The sequence below is a fragment of the Gekko japonicus genome, unplaced genomic scaffold (genome assembly GCF_001447785.1).
Source record: "Gekko japonicus isolate JY-2015 unplaced genomic scaffold, Gekko_japonicus_V1.1 scaffold77, whole genome shotgun sequence".
Taxonomy (NCBI): Eukaryota; Metazoa; Chordata; class Lepidosauria; order Squamata; family Gekkonidae; genus Gekko; species Gekko japonicus.
The window spans coordinates 518,726-534,715 of record NW_015161405.1 but is presented as its reverse complement, the minus strand read 5'-3'; the positions used below and the strand labels follow the sequence as shown (position 1 = coordinate 534,715).

The 15,990-nt window shown below is 44.7% G+C and overlaps 1 protein-coding gene across 3 annotated transcripts in view; it reads left to right on the top strand.

Moving 5' to 3' along the window:
* The first annotated feature begins 529 nt into the window (after positions 1-529).
* SNX13 (sorting nexin 13) overlaps positions 530-15,990 on the top strand; it is a 105,984-nt gene continuing 90,523 nt past the window's right edge. For all 3 annotated transcript variants that reach the window (XM_015426199.1, XM_015426209.1, XM_015426190.1), the window contains exon 1: positions 530-784. In XM_015426199.1, coding sequence (XP_015281685.1) covers positions 770-784 — 15 coding nt within the window. In that variant the 5' untranslated portion in view covers positions 530-769. The remainder of the gene's footprint in view (positions 785-15,990) is intronic.

Here is a 15,990-nt window from a genome sequence, read left to right as displayed (position 1 = left end):
CCAATCTTTCCTCCCCAGTTCATTCACGGGGGGTGGGTGGGAAAAACTTGCTAAAGACCGAACCTTCACCGTGACACGCCAGCTTTGGGCGTCGTGCGGGGATGTGTCTTCGCACGAGGGAGCACGCAGTCTCCCACCTGTCACTTGCCCTGAGCCCAGAAAGAGACTCTTCGCGCGCGCCTTGCCTGTCTCCAGTGGCCCCTCTGTGCCCCACATTTCCCAGCGATTACCTTTCACGCAGCTCCCCCCACCCGCCTGTCTCCTCGGACACCCCCCCCGCCCGCCACGCTGCCACCCTGGACTAGACAGCCGCTCTCCGTCCAGGTCTCTCGCCCTCCGCCAGCTTCTCTTTCTCTCTCTCCCGCTCAGTTCTTCACCCGAGTTGGAGCCCGTGTTCCGGGGAACTCAGCCGGGAAAGGCGTCGCAGCCGCACGAAGGCGGGGCAGAGCGAGCCGGTAGGAGGGGTCGGGCGGCCGAAGCGGCCCGGGCTGCCCGGCTCCTCGCCGCCCCATTGGGCGGACGCGGCGGGCAGAGCCGCGGCGTCGGCGTCGCACGTAGCCTTCTCAAGATGGCCGCCTCTCCTGAGCGACCTGCGGAGGCGGCTGTGGTGGGGTTGGCGATACGGAGGGAGCGCTGAGGAGCCAGACAGACAGCCAGCCGGCTCCGTGCGCCTTGCGGCGGCGAGAGCCCCTCTCGTGGGCCGCTGCGGCTGTGAACGCGCCCACCATGCGGCGGGGCTAGAACCGGACTGGGGCTTCCACCGCGAGTAATGATGTTAGCGGAGGTGAGAGGGCGGCGGCGGCGGCGGCGATGAAGGGGGCTGGGCGGCTTTGTCGGGGGGGAAGACCGTCGCCTGGCTCTGCGAAGCCCTAGCGATGACCTGCCTGCTGCCTCCCGCCTAGGGACTTCTCCGAGACAGGGGCCAGCTGCCCTGGAGGCCGCCTTCTGGTGGGCGAAGAAGAGCCCCACTAAGCCGGGCGCTGCTGGCCTCTGGCTAGTTCCCCTTCAGTTGTGGTTTCCCTGTCTGCCTGGTGCTCTCACTTCTGGGGTCAGGGGCTGTCCCCGTCTCTCGGCAGCCAGGCCCTGAGGTTTTGTGTGTGTGTTTTCGTAAGGGCATCGGCGGTGTTATTGGGCTGTCGCCTGTCGGAAGATTATGATCCTGTCCCTGTTAGGCCTTTTAACAGGAGGCTGCCCTCAGACGGAGAGCCCAGGTTGGATACTCGGTACCTGAAGCTCCTGTTCGCTTGGAATCATATGGGGTTTCCCCCGCCCATGACTCGAGCGTTGAGGCAGCTTTGTGTAGCGAGCTGAGAAACGAGCACTCCGGGTTCCAGTTCCCAGTGCTTCATTGTCTGCCATTCAGCAGTTTCCTTATCAGCCTCAGTTTCTCTCATGTGACCCTGGAGCTTATTTAGGAAGGAAGGGCCAGATGATTGGCTGATGTGTGTGTGTTTCCCCCAGAGTTCTATTAGTACAAAAAAAGATGTGGGAAACGAGCCTGAATTTTTAGAGGAGGCGTGACTGGGGGAAAAAGAGTCAGGCATCTGGTAGTTTCTCACCCCCTCTAAATGATCTGCTTTTCATAGTATTTGGGTGCTGACTTTGAGTTTGGATGTTACTGCTGTGCTTTGGTACAAAGAGTGATTGCTGTGGTATTCCGAGTCAGAGCAATGCTAAACAGCACAAGAACTGGTCCATGTAGTTTTCACAGTGGAGGAAAGGGAGCAGTGGGGTTCCAAAAGGGCCAGTTCTGGGATCAGTGCTGTTTTAATTGGTTCATAAATGGTTTGGTATTGGGGGTCAACAGTATAGTAGCCAGGTTTGCAGATGATAAATTATTCAGGATGTTGAAAACCAAGGCAGATTGTGAAGAGCTACAGGAGGACCTCTCTAAATTGGGTGAGTGGATAACAGCGTGGCAAATGAAGTTCAATGTGTGTAAGTGTAAGGTGGTACATATTGGAACAAAACCTCCTAATTTTGAGTGTATACGGATGGGTTTTGAAATGGCTGAGACTGAGTTTGAAAGAGAGCTGGGGTTGTTGTGGAAAGTTTGATGAAACTGTCAACCCACTGTGTAGCAGCGGTGGAAAAGACTCCATATTAGGAATTATTAGGAAGGGGACTCAAAATAAAATGTCCAATACTGTAATGCCCTTGTATAAAGCTGTGGTATGGCCTCATTTGGAATATGTGTCCAGTTCTGGTCAATGTATCTCAAAAAGGATATTTATTTAAAAGTAGATTTATAGTCTTTTCTTCCCTCATCAGGTCCACCAAGATAGCTAATAGAGTAAAAACATGTCTTAAAACTATTAAAACCAATCCCCTCTTGCTAAAAACAGTTACAACCAAACCCAAATGCAAATGTAAAGACATAAATCAGTTAAAACACAGGCAGGCAGGAGGGACCACTGAGGGAATGCCAGATGAAACAAATAAATCTTTACCTGCTGGTAGAAGATGGCAACGGAAGGGGACAGGCAAGTTCCAGAGTTTTGTTGCCGTGACCAAGAAGGCCCTCTCCTGAGTTGCCACCTGCCTTATCTCTGAAGGTGGGGGTACCCAAAGCGAAGGTGGGGGTACCCAAAGCAGGGCCCTGGAAGACGAATGTAATGGTTGCGTACATTTGTAACGGAGAAGGTGATCCTTAAAGTATGCTGGTCCTACGCTATATAGGGCTTTAAAGGCCAGTACCAGGTCCAGCACCTTGAGTTATGCCCGGTGACAAATTGAGAGCCAATGTAGATGAGCCAAGTCTGGAGTCATATGGTCCCTACAACTCCAAACATTTTTCAAGGGCAGTGCATAGAGTGCATTGCAGTAATCTAATCTAGATGTAACCAGGGCTGCACTACAGTGTCCACATCTTTTCTTCTCAGAAAAGTCTACAGTTGGCTAACCACTTGAAGTTGATAAAAGGCACTTCTGGCCACAGCTGCCACCTGCTTATCTAGCAGTAGGCCTGGGTCCAAGAGTGCCCCAAATTATAGACCTGTTACTTCAAGGGGGGTGCAATCCCATTCAGAACAGGTGACACCATAAGTCCTGGGTCAGACCTTCTGCTCATCAGTAACCCTTCTGTCGATGAAGCTTTTCACTCTAGAAAAAAGATGGCTAGAGGAGACATGGTAGGGGTTTGTAAAATCACTCGCAGGTTGGAGAAAATGGAAAGAGGCAGGTTTTTCTCCCTCTCTGATAATACTAGAACTTGGAGTTACCCAATGAAATTGTTGGGAAATAGGACAGACAAAAGGAAATACCTCTTTATTCAATGAATAATTAAACTGTGGTATTTGCTGTCAGTGGATGTCCTGATCACCACAAGCACAGTTTTAAAAGGGGTTAAACAGATTCACGGAGGAGATGTCTGTCACTCACTACTGGCCATGGTGACTGAAAGGAGCCTCTATATACGTAGTCAGCAGACCTCTGAGTACCAGTGCTGGGAGTGGGCAAGGGCATACAGTTTTGGCCTCTATGTTTGGCAGTCCAGGACAACTGGTTGGCTGTTGTGTGAAACAGCGTGCTGGACAAGATGGGCCACTGGTCTGATCCGGCAGGCTCTTTCTATGTTCTAGGTCAGCATTCTTTTTTGTGTGTAGTTGCCAGATAGGTGGGTCTCAAAGGTCTATGCACAAGACATGAAGACGAAGTTGGATTTATACCCCACCCTCTTCCCACCTTCCTCTCCTCACAGCAGACACCTGTGAGGTGGGTGGGGCTGAGAGAGCTCTGAGAGAATTGCCCTTGAGAGAACAGCTCTGAGAGAACTGTGACTGACCCAAGGTCACCCAGCTGGCTGCATGGGAAGAAGTGGGGAATCAAACACGGTTCTTCAGATTAGGGTCTGCTGCCCTTAACCTCTACACCGAACTGGCTACAACCTTTCCTCACTGCTACCCCAGCAACTGGCACGCTGTGTCAGAGCTCAGGAGTTTAATTTAGACTTCATGACTAATAGCCAGTGACAGACCCTAAAGTTGCCTGTTCATCTTTTAAATAATCTATGGCCTTTGTGACATGTCCTCAGTTGCACATCTGATGTTACTGAAATAGTTTTTGAGTGTTAAAAATGTGGTTATTTTAAAGGAGCTGTTTCTTTGCTGTTGGTTCTTTGTTGTCTTGGATTACTGAAACCGTCTTACTTGCTGGTGTTTAATACTGTTGCTGTTGTATAACACATGGATACCTTTGTGGTTTGGTGATTGTCTACCTGTAGTGCTAGTGCCTTGGTTCTGAAGCTAATTGACCTGTGATATATTGGATGTATGGAATTCCCTTATATTGAGTTTGCCCATTGGTCCAGCTATCCAATTACTGCCTCTGAGTGGCAATGGTTTTGGAGGGTCTCAGATGGAGGTGTTTTCCCTGCTCTGCTACTGTTAAAAAAAAGTTGAACTGGAGATGCTGGGAATTAAACCTGGGAGTATGTATGTGAAATATGCTCTTTCGTTCAAAGTAAGAAAAAAAGCAAGGACATGGTAGGCCCATTGCGGGGACAGGAAAGTGAAATTGTAACAGGTGATGAAGAGAGGGCAGAACTGTTTACAATTCCTACTTTCCCTTAAGTTGAACTGGAGATGCTGGGAATTAAACCTGGGAGTATGTATGTGAAATATGCTCTTTCGTTCAAAGTAAGAAAAAAAGCAAGGACATGGTAGGCCCATTGCGGGGACAGGAAAGTGAAATTGTAACAGGTGATGAAGAGAGGGCAGATATGCACAATTCCTACTTTCCCTTAGTCTTCTCTTGCAAGAGAAATGGTGCTCAACATAGCAAAAACAGAACACATGATGAGGGAATGGAGTTGCAGCCTAGGATCGACATAGGGGTAGTACATAAACACCTAGTTTCTTTAAATGAAATCAAGTCTTCGGGGCCAGATGAGCTGTATCCAAGGGTGCTAAAAGAACTCGCGGATGTAATTTCTGAGCCTCTGTCCATTATTTTTGAGAATTCTTGGAGATCAGATGAGGTGCCAGAAGATTGGAGGCGGGCAAATGTTGTCTCCATCTTCAAGAAGGGGAAAAAGGAGGATCCGGGTGACTACTGACCCGTCAGCTTAACGTCTATATCTGGGAAAGTTTTTGAACAAATCATCAAACAGACAGTCCTTGAGCATTTAGAAAGGACGGCTATAATTACTAAGAGCCAGCATGGGTTTCTCAAGAACAAGTCATGTCAGACTAAGCTTATCTCTTGTTTTGAGAAAGTTATTACCTTGCTAGATCAGGGGAATGCTGTAGACATAGTTTATCTTGATTTCAGTAAAGCTTTTGATAAGGTTCCACATAATATTCTTGTTGATAAATTGGAAAAATGTGGTTTGGATCCTATGACTGTTAGGAGGATCTGTAACTGATTGACAGATTGCACCCAAAGAGTTCATCATCTTCTTGGAGAGGAGTGACAAGTGGAGTGCCTCAAGGATATGTCCTGGGACCTGTTTTGTTCAACAGCTTTATCAATGATTTGGATGAAGGGATAGAGGGAATGGTTATTAAATTTGCAGATGATACTAAATTTGGAGGGGTAGCAAATATGGTAGAAGACAGAATGATCTTGACAGGCTGGAAAACTGGGCTAAAAGAAATTTAAAATGAATTTCCATGGGGATAAATGTAAAGTTCTGCATTTAGGTAGGAAAAATCAAATGCATAATTATAGGTTGGAGGAGACTTGTCTTGGCAGTAGTATGTGCGAAAAGGCTCTAGGGGTCTTAGTAGACCATATACTGAACATGAGTCAGCAGTGTGATGTGGTTGCTAAAAAGGCAAATGTAATTTTGGGCTGTATCAACAGAAGTATAGTGTCCAGCTCATGCAAAGTGATGGTATCGCTTTACTCTGCTCTGGTTAGACCTCACCTAGAGTTGTGTTCAGTTTTGGGCACCAAAATTGAAGAAGGATATAGACAAGCTGGAACGTGTCCAGAGGAGGGCAACGAAGATGGTGAGGGGTCTGGAGACCAAGTCCTATGATGAAAGGTTGAAGGAGCTGGGTATGTTTAGCCCGGAGAGGAGACGACTGAGAAGTGATATGATAACCCTCTTCAAGTAGTTGAAGGGCTGCCATATAGAGGATGGTGTGGAGTTGTTTTCTGTTAACCCAGAAGGTCGGACCAGAACCAACAGGTTGAAATTAAATCAGAAGAGTTTTCAGCTAAACATTAGGAAGAACTTCCTGACAGAGCGGCTCCTCAGGGGAACAGGTTTCCTCGGGAAGTGGTGGGCTCTCCTCCTTTGGAGGTTTTCAAACAGAGGCTAGATGGCCATCTGACAGCAAGGCAGATTCTGTGAACAGGCAGATCCTGAGAGGGAGGGCAGGATGGGTTGCCTCAGTGCTTAGGTCTCGTGGCCCTTTTTTACATGCCCAGGGAAATGCTGATTGCTACTTTGGGGTCAGGAAGCAATCCTGGAAGTTTTTTTCTCATCTTCTGGGCATGGAACAGCGGTCACTGCGGGTGTGAAGGGGGAGGTATTTGTGAATTTCCTGCATTGTGTAGGGGATTGGACTAGATGACCCTGGAGGTCCCTTCCAACTCTATGATTTTATGATTCATCTGAATTAATGGCCCTCCCCTTAATAAGAAAGCAGATTTATAAGTTATATTTGCACAAATAATTTTTTAATCAGGAAACTGTGTGTGGCAGGCATATGACGAGGTCACTTCCTATCAATATGCAACAGGGAGCTTTGAAAAGTTGTTTGCTTTTTTCAGTAACAAAACTGGTACAAAAAGAATATTCTATGTAGAAAGGGCTGTGAGCAATGTATATAATGCTGTTGTATTCAAAGTGTTTTGCATTCACTGTCTTGATACTCCTTACAATGAACCTGTAAGGAAAGTCAGCATTTATTATTGTACTTCTGAAACTATATGTAATAAGTTCATGGCATGTGCATGTGTAGCTATATTGTAAGATACAGATTTTTCCTATGCTTGCTATTTATGCTGCAAGCAATTATTTATTTGCTTTTCTTTTCTGCTGTGACTCCAAGCAAACTACAGAATATAAAATGATGCAGCCTCACAATATAAGGCAATCAGGGAACAATGCAATAGGAGAAACAAAAAATAAGTCTGCAGTATTCAGTAGTTGTAATAATGAACTTACATTCTCAAAATGTGTATGCTTCTTTTGAGAGACTGTAAACTTGGATGTAATAAGGTCAAATATGCACTTTCTGTACTGATCTGCCAGTTTTGTCCAGATATGCTCATTCCAGAATGAAAGGTGCTAGGCGGTACTAGTGGATATCAACATCAGAGAAAACTGAGATGTCTTGTACACTGAGCACCTGGCCATATTTATACACAGCTAGCAGTTTAAAGAAGCAAGTACCTCAAAAGCAACAGTGGCATACAGGCTATGTGATAGTCTTTATGAACTTTGCTACTTTGAAAGGTTTTTCTGAATAAATGTGATCTAATTTGCAGGGAACCAGAAATAATTTCTGACTATCAATACTAGTTTAATAATTCAGACAGTTTTATACCACAGTTTTACCCTTGTATTTATACATGAATACATGAAACTGCCTTATATTGAATCAGACTGTTGATCATCAAGGTCAGTATTGTCTGCTCAGACTGGCAGCAGATCTCCAGGATCTCAGGCCGAAGTCTTTCACATCACCTGCTACCTGGTCTTTTTAATTGGAGATGCTGGGGGTTGAACCTGAGACCTTCTGTATGCTAAGCAGACGCTCTACCACTGAGCTACAGCCCTGCCCCACTCCTATGTGAAGGTAGTGATATGTTTTTCACTATTAACTTGTTCTATCAGATTTTCGTACCAAAAACATCTCAACAGGATCTTATTTTTGTTTTTTTATTATTGAAGTTCAATTTTCCTACTTTTTATTGTAAAATGAGCTCTCCTGCAGCAGGAAGTGACCTACCAGCGAGCAACAGTGCATCAGTGTGAAAGATCCATCTGAGTAACTCCAGCATACACGACTTGCAGAATCTCAGCAATGTGGATGCCTTCCTAACAACTTCATAAAGATTATTCTATAGAACAGCCACCGAAAAAGCTCTAGATCTAATATTGACAGACCTAACAAAATTGATAGGAAAGAATGACCAATAGTTGCTTGTCAGTGGGGATGCTGCGTGGGTTGATCCTGGAAGAGTCAATCCTATGTTGATCATAGGTCATGAAGGGCTTTAAAGGTAAGAACCATCACATTGAATTGAATTTAGCAATAAACCAGTACCCAGTACAGAGTTCTCAAAACTGGTGTAATATATGCTGAGTAGCTAGCCACTGCAGTGATTTGCACTGGTTGAAGACTCAGAATTGTCTTCAACAGAAGCCCCCTGTATGGTGAGATACAATAGTCTATTCTTGACATTAACATTGGTATGGATCAATGTGTCAAGGCTTACTGAGTCCTAGAAGGAAAACAGCCTCCAAACTAGGTGTAATTGATAGAAGGCACTTTTTGCTTCTTCAACCTTTTTCTGTAGTAAAAGAGCCAAGTCTAAAACTGCCTCTAGGCTTTTAACTGAAGACAGCAACAAACTTACCCAATCAAAGGTGGGCAACAAATCCCCATCAAGGCTCCAGCTTTGCTAAACAGCATCAACTCCATCTTGTATGAATTAAGCTTTGCCTTTTCTCCCTTAGCCACAGCGCTTATAAACAGGACAGAATGGACAGAGACAGCTGCTTCTGGAGGCTTAGATTACAAAATGTGTAGTAGGGTGTCATGAGCATATTGGTAATGCCCAACTCCAATGTGCAATAAAATGCAAACTTATGAGTTACAGGTGGTATTTACTTTTTAACTTATTACAATTTTTATGCTTTAGTTTTTCTGAAATATTTCATCTGTACTGACTTCAGAGGTCTCTGCTAGTAGCAAATAACTTTTTAGCTGTTCGGTTTATAGAAATACTTTTTTGGATGTTGACGTGATGGCAAGGATACTTTTATTTTTCTCAGTGAGAAGCTATGCTGTTGCTGATGGACAAAGAAGAAACAACATTCCTGACAGTATGTGTGCAGCTATTTTTAGGTTTCTTTTTATAGAGGGAATTTCCAAAATGCATTCTTATGCTCCAGTTATCCACTTTGTATACTGTACTGAGTTATAGTACTTATCCTTTTTGTTATCGTTTTGGAGATAACATTTTGAAAATGATTTTGTGTGTGTGATATTCTGGTGTGGGAACAGTATATTTTCAAGGAAAATATCTCTGAGGCATTCTGTATAAAGTGCGATACAACTGAAGTTAAACAAAATTAGCTTTTTTTTTTTAAAAAAAAAAATAATGTGGGGAAGACACTATCAATCTGGTATAGTGGTAAGAGTGCTTATGAAACTTACTGGGTGACCTTGAGCCAGCCATTTTCTCTAACTGACCTCACAGAGTTTTTGTGAGGATAAATAGCAGAGATCCTTGGAGGAAGCATGGGAAAAGTTTGTACTAAATAATGTTCTAAGAACACTCAGAACTGAAATATCTTCAGTTGTACTTTAAAGATTAAAACGGAGGAATACCTACAGAAGTTTGGAGAGAACAAGTTCCACATTGCAGTTTGTTCGTTCTGGTCAGGTTTGAGGCTTGAGAATGGCAATCTGTCAAAGTTGCTTACAAATATGGCCATTTTAATAAGTATACACATTTGTTGGTTCTATGAGATGGAGGAATGGTAGATGAAAATCTAGCATCAGTCTCAGTCATTGTGATGCTGCCTTAAGCCTCATGCTTTTACTGTTCAAAATCAACCAAGGATGTCACTAATTCAGTAGTGTAGGCTAGGTTTGCTAAGTTGACAAAACTAGATATGACAGTTGTATCATGTCAAATATGAGAAGGTGTGATCAAGATCATTCAAATAATTAGAATGGATGCTTGTGTTAAGTGTCATCAAGTCACTTCCGACTTATGAATTAATGACCTCCAAAATGTCCTATCATTAACTGCTTTGCCCAGGTCTTGCAAACTGAGGGCTATGTCATCCTTGATTGAGTCCATCTCATGTTGGGTCTTCCTCTTTTCCTACTGCCTTCAGCATTTTCTCATAACACGACCAAAGAATGGTAGCTTCAGTTCAGTCATTTTAGCTTCTAGGGAGTGTTTAGGCTTGATTTGATCTAGAACCCACTTATTTGTCTTTTTTGGTATCTGTAAGATGCTCCTCCAACACCACGTTTCAAATGAATTAACTTTTATCCTGTCAGCTTTCTTCCTTATCCAACTTTTACACCCATACATAGTGATGGGGAATACTATAGTATGAATTGTCTTGTTCTTGGTCACCAGTGTCACATTATTAAACTTAAGGATCTTTCCTAGCTCCTTCATGGGTGCCCTTCCAAGTCTTGATCTCCTTCTGATTTCTTGGTTGCAGTCTCCCTTTTGGTTGATGATGGAACCAAGAAATAGAAAATCTTGAATAATTTCAATTTCTTCATCATCAACCTTAAAGTTGTGTAATTCCTCAGTAGTCATTACTTTTGTTTTCTAGATTTTCCACTGTAATTCTGCTTTAGCAGTTTCTGCTTTAACCTTCAGCAGTAGTCATTTAAGGTCTTTGCTATTTTCTGCCAGTAATATGGTGCCATGTGCATGTCTCATAGTTAATGTTCCTTCCACCAATTTTCACTCCACCATCATCTAAATTTAATGAAGTTTTCCTTATGATATGTTTGGTGTAAAGATTGAACAGATAGGGAGATAAAATACACTTGGAAATGCCACTTGGAAACCATTCTGTTTCTCCACATTCTGTCCTAACAGTAGCCTCTTGTCCAGCATAGTGGTTACATATCAAAACAGTCAGATGTTGTAGTAGTGTTTCATAATAGCACACTTCTTTAAACCTGCTGATTAGTTATTAAAATAGCCCACAATGTCCAAACTCATAAGGCATGAATGTTCAGTAATCACAGCGTTATATCACTCAAATAATGTGCTGTGTTCAGCTCTGGGTTCTGTGGTCAGATTATCCCTTTTTGGTGTGTCTTGTAATTTCTGTAATGGGATAGGTTCCTAGTAATGAGCCACTAGTTTGTCTGTTGCTGTGACTAATATGTTGCCAAAATGCTGTTGTTCTTTTTACTTTGTAAACAGCTGTAGGTTTTTGTTTGAACAGAACTGTAATGTTACCTCTCCTGTAACACTTTGCTTCCACAAAATGTGTACCAGAATAGAATTATAGCAAAGTGAGAATGGATTCATACTTCTCTAATTGAATCAAGTGTAAAAATGTTTTGCTTACTCTTTCAACTAAAAGGAAGGCTCAGTAAACTAAAAGGTCTTGAGCCTGGACGACTGAACAGCTTGATCATCAGGAAGATCAAGGGCAAACTATCCCATGATATCATACAGAATAAATTCCCTGAAATGCTGTCTGTTTTCCTTTACAATCAGCAGATTGCTTAACAAGGAGTTCCATAGTCTACTTCCTGACTTTCTTCATGGCAATCAGAGTTGAACTGCATAGGGTGGAGAGGATAATTAGACAGACTACTTCTTTTAGGAGCCCTGCCTTTAGGAGTCTGAAGAGGAGCTGTAAATAGTTGAGATACCTTGTTGTGCCAGGTTGAGGGCAGAGCTATTATTTTTGATGTGGGTTTAATTACATTGGTGAATTTAAATACAGTATGCTCAGAATACTTTTTTTTACAGCCATTAGAATTCATGTGTGCAAATTGCATCTTTGCAGTCTAGACAGCGTACTCAAAGGTTAGACCAGGTACATGGAGAAAATAAATCTATTACCAGTTCGCCACATCTTTTCGTAGCACAGTTAAGTGGTTACAAAGGTGATGATGTCAGGAATCACTGTATTTCATAGTCTGAGGAATTACTTAAATGGTAGCACATTTCCCTGTATATTAGTCACTCGTACATTTTTCTCAATTACTGTGGGTTTATACACACACAAAGAATAGAAATTTATCAGTAAGTTTTAAATAGCACTTTCAGTAAGAAATGAGTTGTTTACACAGAACAGAGAAATTATTATATCAGTTACATTTTATTACATGGATATAATTAAATCTGTTCTGATCCTATCCAGCAGTCACCCTCTTGGTCCCATTTGGTTGAGCTGGAACTGAACCCAAGAAAGCGCGTTTAAAAAGCTGATCCTCACAGAGCAAGCTGTTCCATATGGATCAGTTTGGTGTAGTGGTTAAGAGCGGCGGACTCTAATCTGGAGAACTGGGTTTGATGCCCCACTCTTCCACATGTAGCTGCTGGATTACCTTGGGTCAGTTACAGTTCTCTCAGAGCTGTTCTCTCAAGAGCAGTTCTCTCAGAGCTCTCTCAGCCCCACCTACCTCACAGGGTGTCTGTTGTGGGAAGAGAAAGGGAAAGGAGATTGTAAGCTGCTCTGAGACTCCGAGTGAAGGGTGGGGTATAAATCCAACTCTTCTTCTTCTTGAACAATGAAATTTTCCAGAAATGCATGACTTGTTTCCCTTGTGTTCTGCTATAGCTTGCATCTTGAATGATACATCTCATAGTATAAAATTCTTTACAGGCAACCACTTGTTCAGGAATCTGTAAATGTTGAGGCAAACCTCTAGCCACCCCCCCCCCCTTGGGGGGGGAAGGAATAGAATTATTAAAAATTGAAATACATGCAATAGTTTCTTTCTTATAAGTGTAAACTGCTTTAACAACATAAAATACAGTGTTTGTAACATGGGATATACAGTTGTGTTATTTGTTATATTTATAAAATTTAAAAAATATAAACGACTTGGAGGTTTTCTGGTTTTGTAGTAGGCTTTTAGAGCTTCCTGAAATTTCAAGTGTGTCATAAAAACTGAAATAAAGTCTTCAAGAAAGCATAACAAAAAGTGTGTTCCCCCTACTCCCCAGGCCTTCATATGTCTGTCTATAAATCAGTACAGCAATTGTGCTACAAATTACTGAAAGTATCATTGCCTGTAGATGGTTATTGTGGAATCTCAGGTTAGCCTTTCATTATGTGTCTTTCATCATTATGAACTGAAACATCTAGGTAGTTTTTGTTAGACCTTTGGAATTTAGACAGCTCTAAAGGCCGTGGCTAGGGATGGACATGAACTCCATTTTTCCAGTTCAGTTCCTGGTTTGTGGCTGAACAACAAACCAAACCAGGAGGTTGGTTCACGAGCTGAACTGGTTTATATGGGTTCGTGACCTATGCTTTCTGCTCCCCACCACTTTTGGCACGGATCAGAAAGTAGGAGTTTAAATAACTCTGAGTCAAACCAAACAGCTGAGCGGGACCATTGGAGCTATTTAAACCCCAGCTTTCTGGTCTCAGTGGATTTCCACAGGGAACAGCAATAAGTGGTTTAAATGGCTTGGAACTGAACCCAAGAAAACACCTTTAAAAAGCTGATCTGCACAAACTGCTCCATGTGGACCCGCTGTTTAAAGGGGCTGACTGCTTAAGAAAGCTCCTTTAAACAGCTGATCTATGTGGAGCACTTTGCTCTGTGTGGCTCAGCTGTTTAAAGGGGCTTTCTTGGGCAGCATGCGGAAGAAAGCAGCTTTAAACAGCTGAGCCCCACAGAGCAAACTACTTCACACAGCTCAGCTGCTTACAGGGGCTTTCTTGGGCAGTGTGACAAAGAAAGCTGCTTTAAATAGCTGATCTGCATGGAGCAAAGTACTCCGCAATCTTTCAATGTTTAAAGGGGCTAAGTGCCTAATAAAGCCCCTACAAACTGCTGAGCCCTGTGGAACAGTTTGCTCCATGCAGCTCCACTCTTTAAAGGGCTTTCTTGGTCAGCATGCTGAAGAAAGCCCCTTCAAACAGCTGAGCCACTTGAGCATACTGCTCCCATGGGTGCATTCGTTAAAGGGGCTTTCTTGAGCAGCCAGCCCTAGGCTTGGTGCCATTTAACCCCCTGCTTTTGCTCCCCACAGCTTTTTGCAGGGAACAGAAAGCAGTGGTTTAAATGGCTCCCAGTTGTTTTTCATGAAAAGCAGAAAGAGCATTCTAGATAGGTTCTGCATCTGTTATCTGAAATATTCTGAGAGTTTTAAGTACCTACTCATACATCTTGTCTGCAGTTTTTATTAATAAATTTTTCTGGACTCCATTGAAGTATGTGTATGAGTGGAGCTTGATCTTGTATGTATTTGTGCTTGTTCCAGTACATTGCATGAGTCAGAAGCCTTCCTTTCATACACAAGCTGAGTTTCTTACAATTTTAGACAGAATCTGTGAGATAGCAAACAGTAACTTGGTAGTTTAAGTCCAGCCATTTCCATCCAGATGGTTTTGTTCACTTGTTCAGTCTTAGGCTAGAGATCATATTCAGTTAGTTACCAGTTTCTTTCTAAAGAATCGTTATTAGGGTGTGCTTGCACATGTTTTCACAATAGTGACGTAGTGCTGTGTTCTAGGTCAGTGGTCTGTTACCACTACAGTCTCCAATATTTCTCTTTGACTGATTGTGGCCATTATAAAACTCACAGCTATCCTTTTTCTAGGAAGGCTAAATGAAAATCTTCCCCCTCCCAAATAGCACATAATTGTCATCTCCTGACCTCTAGTTAAGCCTCTTCTCTTAATTGTTTCTTTTCCCACAGGCAAGGCCGGCTCACCCACTAGGCGAACTAGGCATTCACCTAGAGCGCAAGCTGGCCCTGAGGGCGCCAAACCGCCCCCCCCACCAAAGCCCCCCAGCCCCCGCCAAAAGCCCTGTATCTCCCTGACTGCTGCCGCCGCCTCTTTCTCTCCGAGTCTGGCAGACGCTGCTTGCCGGACTCGGGGAGAAAGAGGTGGCGGGGGTGGTCAGGGAGATGCAGGCCTTTGGGCGGGGGCAGGGGCGGGGGCAGTTTGGCACCCTAGAACCAGCCAGTCAGTGCCAAAGGGCACCAAACTGCACCCGGCCCTGCCAAAAGCCGAGGTTTCCGAGCAGTGCCTCCTTTAGTCCCTTCTTCCCCCCCAGCGCCCTCCTCTGAAGAAAGCGCTGGGCTTTCTCCAGAACGCTCAGATGCTCCCCGCCTCCTGGCTCCATGGAGCCAGCCTGAGGTCTCCGAGCGGAGTCCGCTGCCCCTTCCCGCCCAGCTACTTCCTCTGAAGACAGCCGGGCTCCTTTGGAAAGGCAGGCATGCGCTCTCGCGGGTGGGAGCGAAATGTTCTCCCTCCTCCAGGGTGATGGCCTTGGACTCGTAGGGGCAAATTCCACCTCTCGTGCGAGAGGTCATTCTGGCTCTCCTAGCTCTCTTTAGGGGCTCTAAAAAAATTTATGGCCGCCGCTGCTGTTCTCGGCGGCAGCTGCGACGCCCGCAGGGGTGGGGTGTGTGAAATGTTCCCTTGCCTCCCTGAGCCCCGGGGTGGTGGCCTTGGAGTCGTAGGGGCAAATTCCGCCTCTTGCGTGAAAGGTCACTCTGGCTCCCCCAGCTGTCCATAGGGGCTCTTTAAAAAGTTATGGCCACCGCCGCTTGTGGCCGCAGCTGCAACCACCACGGGGGGTGGGGGGACTGCTGAGCTGCCCTCCCCGCCTTTTTCAGGCTCCACGCTGGAGTGCCGGCCCTGAAAAATGGCCTCCCAAGCCGCCCCCCACCTTTTTCAGGCTCCGCGTTAGAACGCCGGGCCTGAAAAAGGGTCAGCCGAATGTCAATTTTGGCCCCATTATATCCTATGGGCCATTGAACTCAATGGCGAAAACATAGGGTATATTCTGGGGGCTGGAGGGGAGGAGGTTTGAGGGAGAGGCTCCAAAATCGCAGGGTAGCTGTTGCAGACTCTCCCCAAGATACTAACCAAGTGTGAAGAACATTGGACCCGGGGGCCCAATTCTACGGGCCCCCAAACAGGTTGCCCCCATCCCCTCCATTGTTCTCTATGGTGGGAAAAAAGTTGTGCAGCTGGCTGAGCGCCTCTTCTGCTTGCCCACCTCTCGCTGAGTGCCCACCTCTCGCTGAGTGCCTCTTCTGCTTGCCCACCTCTCGCCTCTGCTCCTCATCTTCTGCCAGGCATGGAGGAACCCAGCTCGCCCAGGCTTCTTGCCTCCT